General features: G+C 39.2%; 1 protein-coding gene across 5 annotated transcripts in view; it reads left to right on the plus strand.

Annotated features, from left to right (window-relative positions):
- Positions 1-21,627, plus strand: part of ADAMTSL3 (ADAMTS like 3) — a 387,010-nt gene that overhangs the window by 197,742 nt on the left and 167,641 nt on the right. For all 5 annotated transcript variants that reach the window (XM_069558966.1, XM_069558965.1, XM_069558968.1 and 2 more), the window contains exons 8-9: positions 4,579-4,653; positions 15,321-15,478. In XM_069558966.1, coding sequence (XP_069415067.1) covers positions 4,579-4,653; positions 15,321-15,478 — 233 coding nt within the window. The remainder of the gene's footprint in view (positions 1-4,578; positions 4,654-15,320; positions 15,479-21,627) is intronic.

Here is a 21,627-nt window from a genome sequence, read left to right on the forward strand (position 1 = left end):
CTACTTTCTGTCTCTATGAACTTAACATACCTCATATAAATGGAATCATACATATCCCTTTGTGACTGGTGTATTTCACTTAGCATAGTATCTTTGTGGTTTATCTATGTGTCATAGCATGTGTCAGAATTGTCTTACTTTTTTAAAAAATACTTAAAATTTTTTTTTCATTTTGGCCACCCCAGACCTTTGTTGCAGCATGAGGGCTTTCTCTAGGTGCAGTATGTGGTATGTGGGTTTCTCTTGTCGTAGCACATCAGCCCTAGAGCACATGGACTCAGTAGTTGCAGTGTGCTGACTTAATTGACTTGAGGCATGTGGGATCCTCATTCCCCCACCAGGGACTGAATCTGCATCCCCTGCATTGTAAGGCACATTCTTAACCACTGGACCACAAGAGAAGTCCTAGAATTGCCTTACTTTTTAAGGTTGAAAAATATCCCATTGTATATATTTACCACGTGATAGCGTTCCACTCATCAGTGAATGGACACTTAGGTTGATTTCATCTTTGGCTGAAACAATGCTGCTGTGAATGTGCATGTGCAAATATCTGTATGAGTCCCTGATTTCAGTTCTTTGGGGTATACCCAGAAGTAGAATTGCTGAACCATATTATAACTCTATATTTAATGTTTTGAGTAACTGTTTTCCGTAGTGATTGAAAAATTATTTTATATTTCCATCAGCTGTTCACAAGGGTTCTAATATCTTCACATCCTGACCAACACTTGTTATTTTGTTTGTTTGTTTGTTTTAATAATGGCCATCCTAGTGAGTGTGACGGAGAAGGCAATGGCACCCCACGGACGGAGGAGCCTGGTAGGCTACAGTCCATGGGGTCGCGAAGAGTCGGACACAACTGAGTGACTTCACTTTCACTTTTCACTTTCATGCATTGGAGAAGGAAATGGCAACCCACTCCAGTGTTCTCGCCTGGAGAATCCCAGGGACAGGGGAGCCTGGTGGGCTGCCATCTCTGGGGTCGCAGAGAGTCGGACATGACTGAAGTGTGACTTAGCAGCAGCATTGAGTGTGAAGTGATATCTCCTTGTGGGTTTGATTTGCATTTCCCTAATGATTAGGGATGTTGAGCCTGTTTCTTTGTGCTTATTGACATTTGCATTTCCTTTTTTGGAAAAATGTCTATTCAGGTCCTTTGCCCACTTTTTGAATTGGGGTGATTTTTGTTGTCATTGTTGTTGGGTTGTAGAAACTCTGCATCTGTTCTGAATATTAACCCTTATTTGGTACATGATTTACAGACATTTTCCCCCACTGCATGCCTTGCCTTTTCACTCTGTTGCTAGCACCCTTTGATGTGGAAAAGTTTAATTTTGATGGAGTCCAGTTTATGTTTTTCATCTGTTACCTATGGTTTTGACATCATATTCAAGATCTAGTTGGCCATGTAATTATTTTTTAACTTGCTTTTTTCCTTTTCTTTTCTTTTTTTTCTGGAAAAGGAGATTCAAAGATGTTTAATTTAACTATTATGTTGTGTACAGTTGTGAAAGTGAATGAAGGACAATTAGGCTCATCAACATGACTTGATTTCAAATAAACAGCATTGTTCAAAGAAAAGCAAATCACATAAAAATATGTGATTCTTATTCTTACTACATATTTATGTAGTTTCTTTCTATTTTAACCAAGGTCCCAAACAAGCAAAATTAAGCAATATGCTGCTTGAGGATACATTCACAAGTGATCCAACTACCAGGAAAACAAATGATTGTACTTATCTAAGACAACACTGGGTAAAAACATATATTAACTTGCTTTTTTCATGAATCAGTATATATGCTAGCAGTCTTTCCACATCAAGTAATGCGGCCTCCCATTGTTACTTTTATCAGTTGCAGAGTATTCCTTCAGGGCTTCCTAGGTGATGCTAATGGCAAAGAATTCACCTGTCAATGCAGGAGATGCAAGAGACACAGGCTCAATCTCTAGGTTGGAAAGATCCTTAGCCTGGACGTATCACTGTTTATCTAACTCCTCCCAAAATAGTGAGCATTTAAATAGTGTTCATTTTTTTACATGTATGTGTGTCAAAAACAAACAAATATAAAATCAGGAAAGGATATTTATCACAGTGCTAGAAGTGATCTCTGGGCAGTTGGATTGGAAATAGCTTTATTTTGTCTGGAATGCTTTTTGAATTTTCTAATTTTAATAGTAAAAAGTATTTTTATTTGATAAAACTTATAAACAAGTCAATAAACATAGTGACATCTTTTGATTCAAGAACTTCACCCAGAGGCTATCAAAAACTCTTCTCTGTAAGTTAAACAAACAAAACACAACATCTGCTTGAAGTAATTCATATTGTTGATGATGTACTAATATCATTTAGTCGTAGACTTGATTATCAAATAGGAGACTTGGGAATAGAATTTCATATGCTGCTGCTAAGTCGCTTCAGTCATGTCCGATTCTGTGCGACCCCATAGACGGCAGCCCATGAGGCTCCCCCGTCCCTGGGATTCTCCAGGCAAGAACACTGGAGTGGGTTGCCATTTCCTTTTCCAATGCATGAAAGTGAAAAGTGAAAGTGAAGTCACTCAGTCGTGTCCGACTCTTAGCGACCCCATGGACTGCGGCACACCAGGCTCCTCTGTCCATGGGATTTTCCAGGCAAGAGTGCTGGAGTGGGGTGCCATTGCCTTCTCTGAGAATTTCATATACCCTTGGATTATTATGTGGTCATGAAAATTAATTTCAGAATGTGTAACAGCAAGAAAAAAAAATCTGTTTTCTTTTCAGGGGCCAGGGGCCCCTGATTTCCATGCAATAATTATCTTGGCCAGGTATTGTCAAAACATTTTGGCCGAGAACCATGTAGTAAGTATATTAGTCTTCGTGAGCCATATTGTCTTTGTTACAGTTACTCACCTCTGCCTTTGTAGGGCAAAAGCAATCTCAAATGAATGAATATGACCTCAGGGCCCTAGTTTGTGGACTCACTCAAGTTGATCAGTGCATTTATTTTAATTTTTCTTTAATGTTTTTAAAAAATAGATTGGCCGAAGAATTCCTTCAGTTTTTTAAAGTAAAAGAAACATTTCTCATTTTCACCAGGAAGTTTATTGAATAATGTATTCACCATTTTTTCCCACTACTTTCTTCCATTTTTCAGGCAACTTCATAATACCATATTCTCAAAACTTCTAATCTTTTTGAGCAGAGAACTGTTCTAGGTGCTTTTTACAGTCTTCCAGGGAATTTTTTACAGTCTTCCATGGCTACACAAAAATTTACCAGTTTTGTAAGTTATTTTTTTTAATGCACACTGATATGACAGCTGTCTTAATACAGTCTAAAAATTTTCCCTGAAGCTAGTATCGTAAAGACCAAATTGAAGGGACATCCGAAGCAGCAGTGTCTGGTGAATATGGCGGATGAGTCAGAACTTCCCAGCCAAGATGTAACAGTTTTTGCCTTAGTCATCAAAGAAACATGCACTCTTACATTATCCTGATGGAAGATTATGGGTTTTCTGTTGAATAATTCAGGACACTTTTCATCGAGTGTTGCCTTCAGTTGGTCTAATGGGAGCATTACTTGTTGGAATTAATCATTTGGTTTTTTGAAAGAAGCTCATTATAGAGGACTCCCTTCCCATTCCACCATATCACCCAGTATCACCTTCTTTGGATGAAGATCGGCCTTTGGTGTTGTTGATGGATTCTTTTCCCTTGCCCCATGATCTCTTCTGTCCCACATTACTGTACAGCATCCCCTATTTATTGCCTGTCACAATTTGTTTTTAAAAATGGGACTTTTTGTTACATTTAAGAAGAGAATCACATGCGGAGTCAAGAAGATTCTTTTTTGCTTAACTTATGTGGAACCCAAACATCAAAATGATTACCATAACTAAGCTGGTGCAAATGATTTTCAACACTTGATTTGGATATTTGAGTATGTTGGTTATCTCTGCGTGCTATAACATAGATTGTTCTCAGTAACTCTATTTGATTGCTATCAACTTTAACTGATCTACTGCATCATGGAACATTGTCCAGCTAGAAATTTGAGCATGAAACTTCACAAACCACTTTTGACACATTCAGTTAATCACAGCACCTTCTCCATACACTGCACAAATCTTTTTTTGCTTCTCGGTTGTGTTTTTACCTTTCTTGAAATAATATATAAAGCATGATATGCTGAAAATGTTGCTTTTTTTCTTCCATCTTTATTATTAACATGGCTACACAAAAATTTACCAGTTTTGTAAGTTATTTTTTAAATGCACACTGATATGACAGCTGTCTTAATACAGTCTAAAAAAATTGTTTCTAATGAAGTTAAAGACAACTGAGCACTACTAGAGCCATCTTACATAAAAAAAATGAATGTTTTGGCCAACCCGATATTTATATGGAATTATGTCCATATATTAACATGCCTTAGACACAATAGCCATTTTCTGAAGATTTCCTGACTGAAGATGGAAATGAAATACAATTAAGAACACTTCATGCATGCCCTTAGTTTTGATTGAGTTGCTTATTTCAGTGGGCCTTTAGTACAGAAGTTTTAATACATTTGTCTTGTGTTCTTTCCTAGGGGAAGAAAATGTAATTGCTGTTCCTTTGGGAAGTCGAAGTGTGAGAATTACAGTGAAAGGACCTGCACATCTCTGTAAGCAAGATTTAATCTGAACATTTTTCTTCTTTTCTGAAAGCTTATTTAGTAAAGAAAACGTATGCATGTATATATATATACACACTTCTTTGTATTAATGAATAGGTCAACATCTTAATGGTTTTGCTTATCACCTTGAAATAGTCTAGGTCTTCCCAGGTGGACCAGGGGTAAAGAATCCGCCTGCCAATGCAGGAGCCTCAGGAGACGTGAATTTGATCCTTGGGTCAGGAATATCCCCTGGAGAAGGGAATGGCAATCCACTCCAGTATTCTTGCCAGAGAAATCCCATGGACAGAGGAGCCTGGTGGGCTACAGTCCATGGGGTCGTGAAAGAGTCAGACACAACCGAGCACGCCCACTGAAATAGTCTATATCTCTAGGGAATGATCTGTGACCCTGATATTTTTGGTTCTCATGTCCTAGTGGGAAGTACACCAGTTTGGGATTAATCCTCTCACAGGAGAAGAAATCAAGTTATATGTGAAGTGAACTATTTTTTATGTGGAGAGTAAACTTAGATTCAAGAGTCTTCTGGAGATCTCAACAGTTTGGAATGAAAAATAGCAAAGCAAAATTTAAAACACAGAGCTGCATCAGTGAATAAAGCTGACAAGTACAAGCTCTGTTGACAGCACATCATAGCCTAGATCTAGGGGGCACTGAAAGTAAACACTGGTTTTCCAGAATCCTAAGAGTTTGAAACAATAAAGGGTTGGGATTGTATGTTTCTTTGTTCAAAGTCACATGGCATCTCCTCTGTCTTAGCTTTTCTGGTCTCTCGGTGGTGGTTTAGTTGATAAGTTGTGTCCAACTCTTGCGACCCCATGGACTGTAGCCCACCAGGCTCCTCTGTCCATGGGATTCTCCAGGAAGGAATACTGGAGTGGGTTGCCATTTCCTTCTCCAGGGGATTTTCCCAACCTAGGAATCAAACCTGTGTCTCCTGCATTGCAGGCAGATGATTTACCAACTGAGCTATGAGGGAAGCCCTTTTTGGTCTCTTAAGACCCAAAGAAACTGGTAATACCGAAGTTTGTGTATTTCTCTCCCAGGGTTTCCTGCGGCCATGTGAAGCACTTTCTTAGTCTTTTTCTGGGGGAGTTGAGTCTCTGCCAAGACTGGATCCCTGACCTTGAAGAAGCTCACTGTGTTCAGCTCTATCTTTCTGTAAAAAGTACAAAACACTAAGTAGTTATAAATATAGCTATTTTAAAACTACACAAATCAAGGTCCACTGGATTAAAATGCTGCATATTTTGCCTTTTTGTTTCTCCTGAGCCACCATCTTAGATTTTCAAGTTGTATGAATTTCTCAGCGTTGTGCATTTTCTGTAGCTTTCAAGTGTGTATGTGCATGTGTGTGTGTGTTTGTATATTTTAGATTCAGTACTGATATTCTAAACAGTAATGTCCTTTGAGGAATGTTTATGTCAAAATGTGTTTGTCACCAAGGATATAGATTAAAAATCTTAAAAAAAAATTTCATAGTACATTAGGGCCTAAATTAGGGAAGGAAGAAAATATGTTTAGGACAGTGAGAGTGAGCCATTATTGGAAAGTCTTTTTACTTAACCCTACTTTATTGTATGAATTATGACTAAAAGAGTGTGACTGATTTAAAATATTAAAATGTTTACAACCATATAATGGTCAGTTCACTCAAGGCCTTCTCTAGAATAATGCATCAAAACATTTTTTAAGGCTTCTTCTTAAAATGGCTTAAAGCCCACCAGAGCTCTTTCTTTTTAAAAATTTATTTATTTGGCTGTGCCAGGTCTTAGTTGTGGCATGTAGGATCTTTAGTTGTAGCATGTGGGATCTAGTTCCCTGACCAGGGATGGAACCCGGGCCCCTGCACTGGGAGCACAGAGTCTTAGCCACTGGGCCACCAGGGGAGTCCCAGCCCACCACTCAATGAGACTAAATCTTCATCCTTGTAAATGCCAACTTGATGTTTGAAAACAGGTGAAAATCATTTAGATCTGTGAATGATTTGAATGATCACATTGTAAAATAACATTTTGGTTCAAAACTATGAAGTACTGAATATTCAGTTCAGTTCACTCACTCAGTCGTGTCCGACTCTTTGTGACCCCATGAATAGCAGCACTTCAGGCCTCCCTGTCCATCACCAACTCCCGAAGTCCACTCAAACTCATGTCCATCGAGTCGGTGATGCCATCCAGCCATCTCATCTCTGTCGTCCCCTTCTCCTCCTGCCCCCAATCCCTCCCAGCATCAGAGTCTTTTCCAATGAGTCAACTCTTCGCATGAGGTGGCCAAAGTACTGGAGTTTCAGCTTTAGCATCAGTCCTTCCAAAGAACACCCAGGACTGATCTCCTTTAGGATGGACTGGTTGGGTCTCCTTGTAGTCCAAGGAACTCTCAAGAGTCTTCTCCAACACCACAGTTCAAGAGCATCAATTCTTCGGCACTCAGCTTTCTTCACAGTCCAACTTTCATATCCATACATGACCACTGGAAAAACCATAGCCTTGACTAGATGGACCTTTGTTGGCAAGGTAATGTCTCTGCTTTTGAATATATTATCTAGGTTGGTCATAACTTTCCTTCCAAGGAATAAACGTCTTTTAATTTCATGGCTGCAATCACCATCTGCAGTGACTTTGGACCCCGCCCCAAAATAAAGTCTGACATTGTTTCCACTGTTTCCCCATCTATTTGCCATGAAGTGATGGGACCAGATGCCATGATCTTCGTTTTCTGAATGTTGAGCTTTAAGCCAACTTTTTCACTCTCCTCTTTCATTTTTATCAAGAGGCTTTTTAGTTCCTCTTCACTTTCTGCCATAAGGGTGGTGTCATCTGCATATCTGAGGTTATTGATATTTCTCCTGGCAATCTTGATTCCAGCTTGTGCTTCTTCCAGCCCAGCGTTTCTCATGATGTACCCTGCATAGAAGTTAAATAAGCAGGGTGACAATATACAGCCTTGACGTACTCCTTTTCCTATTTGGAACCAGTCTGTTGTTCCATGTCCAGTTCTAACTTGCTTCCTGACCTGCATATAGGTTTCTCAAGAGGCAAGACAGATGGCCTGGTATTCCCATCTCTTTCAGAATTTTCCACAGTTTCTTGTGATCCACACAGTCAAAGGCTTTGGCATAGTCAATAAAGCAGAAAAAGATGTTTTTCTGGAACTCTCTTGCTTTTTCCATGATCCAGCGGATGTTGGCAATTTGATCTCTGGTTCCTCTGCCTTTTCTGAAACCAGCTTGAACATCTGGAAGTTCACGGTTCGCGTATTGCTGAAGCCTAGCTTGGATATTCATAGCAGTATAATTCATAATAGCCAAGATGTGAAAACAGCTCACATGTCCATTAACAGATGAATGGGTAAATAAAATGTGGCATATGTAAAATATTATTTGACTGTAACAAAGAATGAAGTCCCTGACATGTGCTACAATAGATGTCTCTGTGCTCAGTCATGTCCGCGTCTTTGTGACCCTGTGGACTGTTGCCTGCCAGGCTCCTCTATGCATGGGATTCTCCAGGCAAGAATACTGGAGTGGGCTACCATTTCCTACTCCAGGGGATCTTCCCTACTTAAAAATGGAACCCAAGTCTCATATCTCCTACATTGGCAGGCATTTTCTTTATGACTAGCGCCACAGAAAGCCTGCTACAATAGATAAGATCTTTGAAAACATTGTGCTAAGTGAAAGAAATGAGTCACAAAAAAGTCACATGTTATTAATATATGATTGTCTTTATATAAAGTGTCCAGTGTAAGCAAATCTAAGGAGACAGAAAGCTGGTTAGCACTTGCGTAGAGCAAGGGTGAGTTGGGTTGGTGGCAGGTCTGGGGACTGTTAATGGATACGGGGTTTCTTTGGAGGAGTGGTGACAAAAATGTTCTAAACTTAGATTGTGGTGATGGTTTCACAATTCTGTGAATATGCTGAAACCACAAAACTATATTTTAAATGAGTGAATTTTATGGCATGTGAATTTTACAGCATATCAAAAAGATATTTTAGAAAATAAAAATATGCAATGACTGGGCCTGATTTTTTCATGATACTAAAGACAGTTATTTAAAATTCATCTCTAAAGAGAGCTTAAGAAGCTCAAAAAGCAGAATAAGTAGGCAGTAAACAGGTTTAGTAAAGATGAATACTTTGAGGTAAAATACTCATTTACATACATACCTGTTCTGGCATATTAAATATAACTTTAATACTCAAGACTGGCACTGTCCCAAGAATAGAGCTCAAAAATATTCCCATTTCTCCAAAAGTGATAAGATCTCTTGCTTGGAGTATTTTCCGTCTGAACATTCTCAAAACTGGCTCAGAAGTGTTTCTGAAAATTGCCTTTCTCTGCCAGTGAAGAGAATGAACTGGCTTCATTTACAAAGGAATTAATTAGCATTTCTCAACATCTTAATATAGATGTGGCTTTATTTTCTTGATTTGTATAAGAGTTTTCTTAATTTTATTCCAAAGATATAGTCCTGAAATTAAGCTGACTTTGCAGAAATAAATCATTCTTTTTAAGATCTGTATTAAGTGCCACCCTCAAAAAGGCACATCATTAAAAACTGAGGATACTCAGTAACATAATGTTAGTCTCTTTGCTGTGGAATTTAATTACATAATACCCATCTTGCATATTGCCTCAAGGTGATTAGAGCCTGAATTTCCAGTCCTTTTGCAAGCGTGGCCTCAGTATTATATCAAGCACACAGCTCCAGATTTCCCTAAAATTTCAAAAATGGAATTAATAAGAGGGTTATTGCAAAAGGGATTTTATTGAAGCAAAACTTCAACATGAAATATGTTGACTGGCAATAAACTGGAGAAGGCAAGATGCCATAAACTGAAAACCTCCATGATTGATTGTAAGAATTGTTTTTTCTTTGTTGTCTAAATGCTGTCTGATGACCATATACAGTAAGTTCCTTACATACAAACGAGGTCCATCCTAAGAGTGTTTTGTAAGTCCAACAAAGTTACCCTAGGTACCCAGCTAACACAATTCACTGCATTGTACCAGCTACATCACTGCTATTTTATGCTTTCTTCTGGACATCCTGGGCTTGAAATAAAGATGCTGTACTACTCTGCTTGCACACAGCATGATCACTGGTAGAGGATGCACACCTGCGACAATGTACGCAGGACATGTGAACTAACTTACTGATTGGACATGCGAGCACACATTCTGACCTCTGAAAGTTTGCAACTTGAAGGTTTATATTTAGGGGACTCACTGTATAGAGATGTATAAATATAAGCATGAGCATAATGACTCATCAAAGGAAATGGATGCTGAGTAAAGTGTGCATACACTATAAAATACAACTTGAAGCATAAGTTTGATGTATTTATAACCAAGGAAGCCATGCTAAATGCTCATTACATACTTACCTAACAATACTTTGTGGCCTTCTTAAAATTTGAGACCTCTTGGGATAATTAGCATGACCCTGCCTCTTCTGAAAGAAGCCTGAACTGATACTTCTCAGGGCAGGCCTTTCAGCTAGAAGTAGTTAGGAGCAGTCATCATCTTTCTAGTTATTTCTTTTAAAAATAACTAATATGGATCAAAATAGGTAAAGGTACTATTGTAGACTTGAGTTGTGAAGATTTGGGGATAAAAGAGCGTCTTGGTTTCTGATCCTCTTTTTCTTTTTCCTGGTATGTAATTTTATTTATTCTTCGGACAACACTAACTTCATTCTTCAGAGTAAGCAGCAGAAGATAAGGGGATTTCCAATATATTTCTTTGTTAAGCCAGCTAACAAATGCCAAAGCTTATTTGTATCTTTCTTTAAGATTTCATGTAAGTGATATCATAGGATATTTCTCTTTCATCTATTTGACTATGCATTAGCATCTCTTCCTTGACTCTTCTCTGCAACCCCAGTCATTTAAGCCTGAAGAGGAGAAAAAAGGAAGCAGCAGCAGCAGGAACAGAGGCTGTTATCCTCTGCCTTTTGCAGTGTGGGAGCATTTATACATTTCCTGGGGTCTTTACCCAGCACTAGCTGTCCTACTATAGGAACACAGAGGGTCCTTGAGAGTTCTGAGGATTGAAGGGCTATGAGTGCAGTTCTCAGGAGCTGTGGATTGCACATCACAGTGTAAGCCTGCAGCATATTCACCGGGTGTTGGACCTTAATTTGAAAAAAATAGCACTGGCTAACGAACACATGAAAAGATGCTCAACATCACTCATTATCAGAGAAATGCAAATCAAAACCACTGAGGTACCATTTCACGCCAGTCAGAATGGCTGCTATCCAGAAGTCTACAGGCAATAAATGCTGGAGAGGGTGTGGAGAAAAGGGAACCCTCTTACACTGTTGGTGGGAATGCAAACTAGTACAGCCACTATGGAGAACAGTGTGGAGATTCCTTGAAAAACTGGAAATAGAACTGCCATACGACCCAGCAATCCCACTGCTGGGCATACACACCAAGGAAACCAGAATTGAAAGAGACACGTGTATCCCAATGTTCATCGCAGCACTGTTTATAATAGCCAGGACATGGAAGCAACCTAGATGTCCATCAGCAGATGAATGAATAAGAAAGCTGTGGTACATATACACAATGGAGTATTACTCAGCCATTAAAAAGAATACATTTGAATCAGTTCTAATGAGGTGGATGAAACTGGAAGAGTGAAGTAAGCCAGAAAGAAAAACACCAATACAGTATACTAACACATATATATGAAATTTAGAAAGATGGTAACAATAACCCTGTATGTGAGACAGCAAAAGAGACACAGATGTATAGAACAGTCTTTTGGACTCTGTGGGAGAGGGAGAGGGTGGGATGATTTGGGAGAATGGCATTGAAACATGTGTAATATCATATATGAAATAAATCGCCAGTCCAGGTTTGATGCATGATACAGGATGTTTGAGGCTGGTGCACTGGGATGACCCAGAGGGATGGTACGGGGAGGGAGGTGGGAAGGAGGTTCAGGATGGGGAACACGTGTATACCTGTGGCAGATTCATGTTAATGTATGGCAAAACCGATACAACATTGTAAAGTAATTAACCTCCAATTAAAATAAATAAATTTATATCTAAAAAAAAGAGAAAGAAAAAATAGCATTAAAACCTGTACAGTACCATATGCAGGATGGATGACAAATGTGGGTTTGATACATGAAGCAGGGCACCCAGAGCACTCTGGGACAGCCTGGAGGGATAGGGTGGAGAGAAGGTGGTGGGGGGTGATTCAGGATGGGGGAGACATATCTATGGCTGATTCATGTTGATATATGGCAAAAACCATCACAATATTGTATTTATCCTCCAATTTAAATAAATAGTTTTAAAATAACAACTTAAAAAACATATCCATAAATCAACACATTGTCTGAATTGTTGATTTTCAAAAACCCTTTTCTGCCAATTACTTTTAAGAGGGATAGGCACTAAGGAGAAGCAAGTTTATCCCCCATAAAAATGATGACTCCTGAAGAACAACACTGGCCTCTGCTTCACTGTGAATTCATCACAGTGGCCTTGTTAATCTGAAGTGTCAGCAGTGCTGGGATCCACAAACCATCAAAAGGTGGCTTCATCAGAGTGCTTCCCTTAGCTTTATTGACCACCCATTTCTGAACCAAGTCATGCAGTTGAAGTCCAGGTACCTGCTTTTGACCTCCTGTGTATGCAGCCAGGGTTTGTGACCCAGAGAGTGGGAAACCTTTTGCAAGAATTGGAATAAAGGTATTTTATGAGAAGTGGAGGAGAGGAGTAGTTTGGGTAATTCATATGCACTTGAAAACTGGTTTTCTACCTTGTATTCTCACATCTTCATCACTAAAGATCTTGGACAACATTGAAGTTAATAGAATGGACTCAGAATCAAAAACCAAAACCTCAGGGACTTCCCTGTTGGTCTGGTGGTTAAGACTCAGCATTACCAATGCAGGGACCATGGGTTCAGTCCCTGGTTGGGGAACTCAGGTCCCATATGCTGTATGGCATGGCCTAAAAATAAATGAAAACAAAAGAACAACAAAATGTCATGAAAAAAAATTAAAGGAGGCAGAAAATGCAGTAGATACTTGCATGCATGTGTGCTAAGTCACTTCAGTTGTGTCCAGCTCTGTGACTCTATGCTCCTCTGTCCATCAGGTTCTCCAGACAGGAATACTGGAGTGGGTTGTCATGCTCTCCTCTAGGGGATCATCCCGACCCAAGGATCAGATCGAACCTAAGTCTCTTTTATCTCCTGCATTGGCAGGCGGGTTCTTTACCACTAGCACCACGTGGGAAGCCCAAGTAGATAATTAAATAAACATTAAAAACAATGAAAACCAAATGAACAGATGGGTCAAAAGATAGGTGTCATGTTGGTCTTCCCTTCCCCCAGATCGCCTTTCCAGATTCTGACCTCCCCCCGGCACCACCCCCGCTGCCGCCCCCCACCCCCCACCCCCCACCCTCCGCAGCCATAACTCTGCAACCACATGGAGCTTGGCAAGCTATGATGCAGAAGGTCAGCTCAGTGGTAAAACAATCACTGCCCCAACACAGCCGCCGAATCCATCGGACACTACTTGAATTTAATCAAGTCACTTCAGGCTCAATCTCCATCGAGAAACTTGGTGTTTTGTATGCCTTATTCTTTGCGGTGATGAATTTTGCCCCACTTTATTTCATGTTTTGATATTACCTGAATGCTCATGATTTTTTCCTCCTTTAATTTCAAGGTCTAATTCATCCAGTGTAGGGCTCTCTTACCATCTCTAGTTTCCCATCTCATTTTTACTGACAACTCGCTTTATAGCATTCAGTTTTATATCTTCACTGGAACTAGGAAATGAATTTAATCTCACACTTTCCAAAAATCTACTGCAGTCATGGAGATCAGGGCCAAAGTGGTTGGGGTTTTGTGTGTCTGAGGGTAGCCAGAATTATTCTTTGACCACTAATGACTCCTGCAGATCAAGGAGCCTGTGTCCAGTCTTTGAATTTTCCCAGAAAAGTTCCCAGCCTGCCTGTCAGGGATAATCAGGGATGTCTCCTAATGCCTGTTAAATAGTCTGTCCAGGGCACTTGAATTCCTGCAGTTGCTCCAGTGGCAGAGAGAAATCGGCAAAAAAAAAAAAAAAAAAAAAAAAAAAACTGCCAAAGCACAGCAGCATGTGGGTTGCAGCCTCTTAAAACCAGATCATTTTGTTGCTTTTTATTAGATTGAATGGAGTTGTAGTTCTGTTGTGTCCTTTGTTCGAGATGGTTAAAGAACCAGTGAGTCAAGTGTAGATTTCAGAGAAGAGGACCTGGGAGATTGTCTGCTCTGACTCCTCATTTTAGAAATAGGCCATAAAAAGCCAAGGCAGTGAGTTAGGAGTAGACCTGGAGCCAGAAATGCAGGTGAATCAGCTCCACTAAGTATGGGAACATTTATAAAATGAAAGGAAATTTGGGAACGCATGTAAGAATTAAAGATTTTAAAATTTAAAAACTAAAAAACTAAAAAAAAATAAAATAAAATACCCATGTCAGAGGGAGGGGATATATATACACATACAGCTGATTCACATTGTTGTACAGGAGAAATTAACACATTATAAAGCAATTATACTACAATTAAAAATAAAATAAAATACCCCCCCCCAAAAAAAAAGGAAACGGAAAGAAAGAAATTATTTAAATAAAGGAGGAGTGTTATTTTGGTTAAACCATCAGCAGTGTTCTTTTAGAGATCGGAAAGAACTAGTGTTCATTTAAAACACAATGTGAGGGACGTCCTTGTTGATTCAGGGGTTGAGATTCTGTGTTTCCAGTGCAGAGAGCATGGGTTCCGTCCCTGGCCGTGGAACTAAGATCTTGCATGCCTTGTGACAGGGGAAATAAATAAATAAATCTTGAATAAAAGCCACTGTGACTGAAGAGGTGACACATGAGAGAGATCTTTGTGTTGATATCACTGTTCTGTGTTTTGGTTGTGGTGATGTGTGACGAAATAGCACAGGACTATAGGCACACATTGTACTGATGTCTGTTTCCTAGTTTGTATATTGTATTATTGTTGGATAAGATGTAACCATTCCATTGGGTAAAACTGAATGAAAGGTATACAGGACCTCTTCACTACTTTTGCAACTTCCTGTGAATCTATAATTATTTCAAAATAAAAAAATAATCTCAAGGCAAATTCAAATTTTATTGTAGTTTAGTTAAGTCTAAGCGTATGATCTGAAGGGGTGAGAAAATTAGTAACATACCTTTAAGTAATAACTACATCATGAAAAAATATAGAGAAAAGTTTTCTTCTTGCCCTTATGACTCCAAATGGTTGAGTAGACCTTACTGGAGCTAGCAATCTTGTTTGCTCCTTTTTATAGACAGCTAAAAAGATCCCCTGGAGGAGGGCATGGCAACCCTCTTCAGTATTCTTGCCTAGAGAATCCCATGGACAGAGGAGCCTGGTGGGCTACAGTCCATAGAGCTGCACAGAGTCAGACACTACTGAAGCAACTTAGCATGCACACACAAAAAGCTTATATATTTATTTCCCCAATTTGAATCAGTGTTTGTAAACTGAGTGGATGTACTGATGTTGTATTGATATCAGATGCAATTACATGTACTAAAATATCTTTTGAAATGAAATGCTTTTAAGATACTTTCATTAAAACTTTATTTTTAAATTTTAGTTATTGAATCAAAAACACTTCAAGGAAGCAAAGGAGAGCACAGCTTTAACAGCCCTGGAGTTTTTGTTGTAGAAAACACAACAGTGGAATTTCAGAAGGGCTCAGAGAGGCAGACCTTTAAGATTCCAGGACCTCTGATGGCTGATTTCATCTTCAAGGTAGGACGAGTCTCTTCATAAAATGTCATGCATCAGGGGCCCAGCATGTCTTGAATTTGGAAAAGAACAAGTTGGTTTGGTCGGCAGCCAGTGACTGTTATCATACAGGGCATGTGTCATTACTATTTCCACCTTGACAGTCAGTTCTTAAAACTCATTCAGCTCTCTCAAGTTTCTGTTCCTTAACCCCAATAGTTAAGAAACAAACTTCATTCTTATAGGGGAATGATTGTTTTGAATTTGTAGTCTCTGGTTGCTGTGTTCAGTTTTAAACCTCTCGATGGAGTTCAGTGAGAATGGTCCGTGGTTAAATGCTCCATGTCTTAAACCACAACTCTTCTGTTGCTCTCCTTGCAAAGCAGAGCAGAGAAGACAGAGGCCCCTCCCTTACCTTCCTTTCCTGTTTCCTCAGTAATGTCTCATCATGAGCACTTGTCTGGACACCTGTCACAAGGTCCCCTCATAAGAACTCTTCTTTCCTGTGACCAGGGCTCTGTGTCCCCTCTCTTGGGTAAATCGGGGACATCTTCTTTCACTCAGAGGACATGAAATGCAGTGGCCAATGTTTTTCCAAGGTGACACAACCTGAAATTCTTCTGATACAACTGAAAATACTTAAGACAAGCAGAAAGGGGTGTTTCAGTGGATGGTTTTGTCCTATCTATCCCTTTTGGGAAACTCATTCAAAATGGAAAGGGAAGAAAGACAAGAGCTCCAATTGCCAGGAATATATTTACCTGTGAGAAGACCCAGTGCCTTCTAAAGAACTGTTCTATGTTAACTTGTCAAAGTTTCATCAAAGCATTGGCTGTGCCAGCAGAGAAAGACATTTGGAGTTAGAGGAGAGTTGCAAACTGCTGTCCTGTTTGCCAAGTCAGCCTCCAGAGTGACCAGCCAAGTGTCAGTCTGGGTGGATTTGTTGTTTTGAAACTTTGGGTTTTAAATTGTCAACCTTTAAAAAAATCAAGAGATTATTTTAACATTAAAATACCAGTGTTCTTTTTTTTCCCTGCTTCACTTTAAAAATGGGAAGGTCTGACCACCAGCTTGCGTTCTGCCATGGTGATAGTTGGCTGCAGCTGTGCAACAGCTGCTTTCTCCACAGGGCACACGTCCTCACTTGCCATGGTGCATACCGGGCCCTCGTGTGATCCTGACATTGAAGGTATAGACATTTGTAGACATTTAAGTTGCCATTCCTGGACTTCACTTGCCTTTCCTAGACATTGAAGTGACTTTTGTGTCAGACCCTTGAAGCATCAACCCAACGCTGTTCCTTGACAGCAGTGTTGGGAAAGTCTTCTGGGGAAGCCCTAACTGTCATCTCTCTTTCCTTCTATTCTCTCTAACCCATTGTTGTTCATAAATTCTGGGCTTGGGTTGCTTCTCTTAAGATTTTCCCATTTGATGCTAACGTAGTAAAACCCACACACACAAACACAAACATACCCTCTTAAAAAATTCTCTTTTCATTCCTACTCAGAAGATCTGTATTCCTCTCAAGTCAACTTAGAGACGTCTGACCGAGTAGGAAACAGTACAGTAATGGGATGAGAAAAATAGCCACAAAGGTTAAAATTTTACGGTATGTTTGGTGAAGGTTTTAACATGGAAAATGTGTTGTTTTTTGACCTCATGCATAAACACACATACACACATAAACTATTTACTTTGAGTGTGTCTGTACCCATATACATGTGCATATATGAATATGTGTATGTCTGTGTGTATATACATTTTTTTAAGATTTGAGAGGATGTATTCCAAACTGAAAACACTGAGAAAATAGTGGCTATTTTAGAGGGTATCAGTGTTTTGGGGGAGTGATCTTAGTTTTACCTATAATATTCTAAAATTTAATTCTTAGAAATACAGTCATATATTATATGTGTAGTTAAAATTGGGCTTCCCCTGGTTGCCTCAGTGGTTAAAAAAAAAATCCACCTGCCAATGCAGGAGACATGGGTTCAATCCCTGGGTTGGGAAGATCCCCTGGAGAGGGAAATGGCAACCCTTTCCAATATTCTTGCCTGGGAAATCCCATGGACAGAGGGGCCTGGAGGGCATGGGATCACAAAAAAAGTTGGACACAACTTAGCAACTGAAAAACAACACTCAAAAATTACTTTACACCTTTATGTCCAAATTCTATATTCACCTCTTAATAGGATGCATTTTAGCATGTTTCCACTGTATGAATTTGTATTCAGTCTTCTATTTTCCTGTCTCTTGAGTTCTAGTTTTCTCAGATTAAATAAACAATTCTGGGTTTTAACTTCAATTTCTGGAAAGCTTTTGATCTCTCTTGACTAGAAAGGTTTTTTTAAAAAAATATATTGTTTATCAAAGAGGGTGTTACACACAACTGTCTGACTCATGTGTAAATAAAGCCTCACTTCCATGCCCAAACCATTTTCTTTCATGAATGTGGTATACTTGGTGGGAGAGAATTTGGCAAATCAGAGATGCTGTGATGAAGCAAGAATAATTCTGATGGTTTTCCCTGACTTACAAGCTTGTCCAAATTCTGTGGGTTTCTAGGAAATATCCTTTTCCATGGGTTACTTTTTTTTTGGTCAGAGCACTGTAGTACTACCCAGCCTGTGTTGTTACTAAGATTGGAAACTCGGTTTCCATTCATCTCTCCTTGGCCTATGAGGCAATCAGGTAATGGCTCTCCTTTGAGTGGGAAGTTAAGAATGTGTGTGAGGTCCCTGATGATGGTCAGCCTTGTATTTCACTGTATCTGTTTCCATTCCAATCAACTAAGAACAACAGCTGATCTTAAAAATATATATATATATATATATATATATATATATATATATATATATATATATATATAGGAAGAACTGGCTTCAACCCGAGAGAAAGTGAAGACCAGCTCTACCCCACAGTTCCATTTCAGTTCAGATCAGTTGCTCAGTCACGTCTGAATCTTTGCGACCCCATGTGCCATACGCCAGGCTTCCCTGTTCCTCACTAACTCCCAGAGTCTGCTCAAACTCATGTACATCGAGTCGATGATGCCATCCAGCCACCTCAGCTTATGTCATCCCCTTCTCCTCCTGCCTTCAGTCTTTCCCAGCATCAGGATCTTTTCCAATGAGTCAGTTCTTTGCATCAGTGGCCAAAGTATTGGAGTTTCAGCTTCAGCATCAAGTCCTTCCAGTGAATATTCAGGACTGGTTTCCTTTAGGATTGACTGGTGAGTCTTCTCCAACACCACAGTTCAAAAGCATCAATTCTTCGGCACTCAGCTTTCTTCGTGGTCCAGCTCTCACATCCATACATGCATAATGGATAAATCATGGATACATGGACCTTTTTTGGCAAAGTAATGTCTCTGCTTTTTATATGCTGTCTAGGTTGCTTTTATTCCAAGCAACAAGCATCTTTTCATTTCATGGCTACAGTTACCATCTGCAGTGATTTTGGAACCCAAGAAAAAGTTTGTCACTGTTTCCACTGTTTCTCCATCTATTTGCCATGAAGTGCAGAGACTAGATGCCATGATCTTAGTTTTTTGAATGTTGAGTTATAAGCCAACTTTTTCACTCTCCTCTTTCACTTTCATCAAAAAACTCTTCAGTTCCTCTTCACTTTCTGCCATAAGGGTGATGTCATCTGCATATCTGAGGTTATTGATATTTCTCCTGGCAATCTTGATTCCAGCTTGTGCTTCATCCAGCCCAGCATTTCGCATGATGTACTTTGCATGTAAGTTGAATAAACAGGGTGACAATATACAGCCTTGATGTACCCCTTTCCCAATTGGGAACCAGTCTGTTGTTCTATGTCCGGTTCTAACTGTTGCTTCCTGACCTGCATGCAGATTTCTCAGGAGGCAGGTAAGGTGGTCTGATAGTCCCATCTCTTTAAGAATTTTCCACAGTTTGTTGTGATCCACACAGTCAAAGACTTTGGTGTAGTCAATAAAGCAGATGTTTTCTGGAACTCTGTTGCTTTTTTCCTATGATCCAATGGATGTTGGCAATTTGATCTCTGATTCTTCTGCCTTTTCTAATCCAGCTTGAACATCTGGAAGTTCTTGGTTCATGTACTGGTTCTCCAAGTCTGGCTTAGAGAATTTTGAGCATTACTTTGCTAGCATGTGAGATGAGTACAATTGTGTGGTAGTTTGAACATTCTTTGGCATTGCCTTTCTTTGGGATTAGAATGAAAACTGACCTTTTCCAGTCCTGTGGCCACTGCTGAGTTTTCCAAATTTGCTGGTATATTGAGTGTAGCACTTTCACTGCATCATCTTTTTGGATTTGAAAGAGCTCAGCTATAATTATATCACCTCCATCAGCTCTACCCCACAGAGTGCTGTTAATAATTTCGCTCAGTCCTGGGTGCACTGAAATACAAAGGCACCCTTTGCATACAGTTCCTAGATTAGACCTCATTTCATGGACATCTCCACTATCTCCAGGAGGTAGTGAAGGACAGGAAGCCCGTTGCACTGCTTCCATGGGGTCACAAAGTGTCGGACTCACCTTAGCAACAACAGCAACAACAACATGGACTTTCAATAAATGGAATGTTGAAAACAACTATATTCTGATGTGATGAGTAAAATATGAAGGCATCTATGGGATGCTGGATTCTTTTGTGGCTATTGTGCTGATTCTAAAATCTGGCAACTCACTGCACCAATGAGATGGAATTTCTTTTTTTATACTTTTTCAGAAGCTGTATTTTCATGATTGGACTTTTCTTGAAAAAGTGCACTTTTTCTTTTCCCAGTGGATTTCTCACTAAGCATCCTTATTTTCCTGAATGATCTATTTCTAGTGGACGACTCTTGTCACTCTGTTACTGAGTCACACTATTTTGCATGTGAGCTCCTGAGATACTCTTATTTTGCTTCTGCAATATGTGTATGTGGCCTTGTAGTAGAGCCTGAAGTCAGGCAAGTTGATTCCTCCAGTTCCATTCTTCTTTCTCAAGATTGCTTTGGCTATTCGAGGTTTTTTGTATTTCCATACAAATCTTGAAATTATTTGTTCTAGTTCTGTGAAAAATATTTCTGGTAGCTTGATAGGAATTGCATTGAATTTGTAAATTGCTTTGGGTAGTATACTCATCTTCACTATATTGATTCTTCCGATCCATGAACATGGTATATTTCTCCATCTATTAGTGTCCTCTTTGATTTCTTTCATCAGTGTTTTATAGTTTTCTATATATAGGTCTTTAGTTTCTTTAGGTAGATATATTCCTAAGTATTTTATTCTTTTCGTTGCAATGGTGAATGGAATTGTTTCCTTAATTTCTTTTTCTACTTTCTCATTATTCGTGTATAGGAATGCAAGGGATTTCTGTGTGTTAATTTTATATCCTGCAACTTTACTATATTCATTGATGAGCTCTAGTAATTTTCTGGTGGAGTCTTTAGGGTTTTCCATGTAGAGGATCATGTCATCTGCAAACAGTGAGAGTTTTACTTCTTCTTTTCTAATTTGGATTCCTTTTATTTCTTTTTCTGCTCTGATTGCTGTGGCCAAAACTTCCAGAACTATGTTGAATAGTAGCGTTGAAAGTGGGCACCCTTGTCTTGTTCCTGACTTTAGGGGAAATGCTTTCAATTTTTCACCATTGAGGATAATGTTTGCTGTGGGTTTGTCATATATAGCTTTTATTATGTTGAGGTATGTTCCTTCTATTCCTGCTTTCTGGAGAGTTTTTATCATAAATGGATGTTGAATTTTGTCAACTGGCTTCAGGCTCTACTACAAAGCCACAGTCATCAAAACAGTATGGTACTGGCACAAAGACAGACATATAGATCAATGGAACAAAATAGAAAGCCCAGAGATAAATCCACACACATATGGACACCTTATCTTTGACAAAGGAGGCAAGAATATACAATGGAGTAAAGACAATCTCTTTAACAAGTGGTGCTGGGAAAACTGGCCAACCACTTGTAAAAGAATGAAACTAGATCACTTTCTAACACCGCACACAAAAATAAACTCAAAATGGATTAAAGATCTAAATGTAAGACCAGAAACTATAAAACTCCTAGAGGAGAACATAGGCAAAACACTCTCAGACATAAATCACAGCAGGATCCTCTATGATCCACCTCCCAGAATTCTGGAAATAAAAGCAAAACTAAACAAATGGGATTTAATTAA

This window comes from Ovis canadensis, chromosome 18 (genome assembly GCF_042477335.2).
Source record: "Ovis canadensis isolate MfBH-ARS-UI-01 breed Bighorn chromosome 18, ARS-UI_OviCan_v2, whole genome shotgun sequence".
NCBI classification, from domain to species: domain Eukaryota; kingdom Metazoa; phylum Chordata; class Mammalia; order Artiodactyla; family Bovidae; genus Ovis; species Ovis canadensis.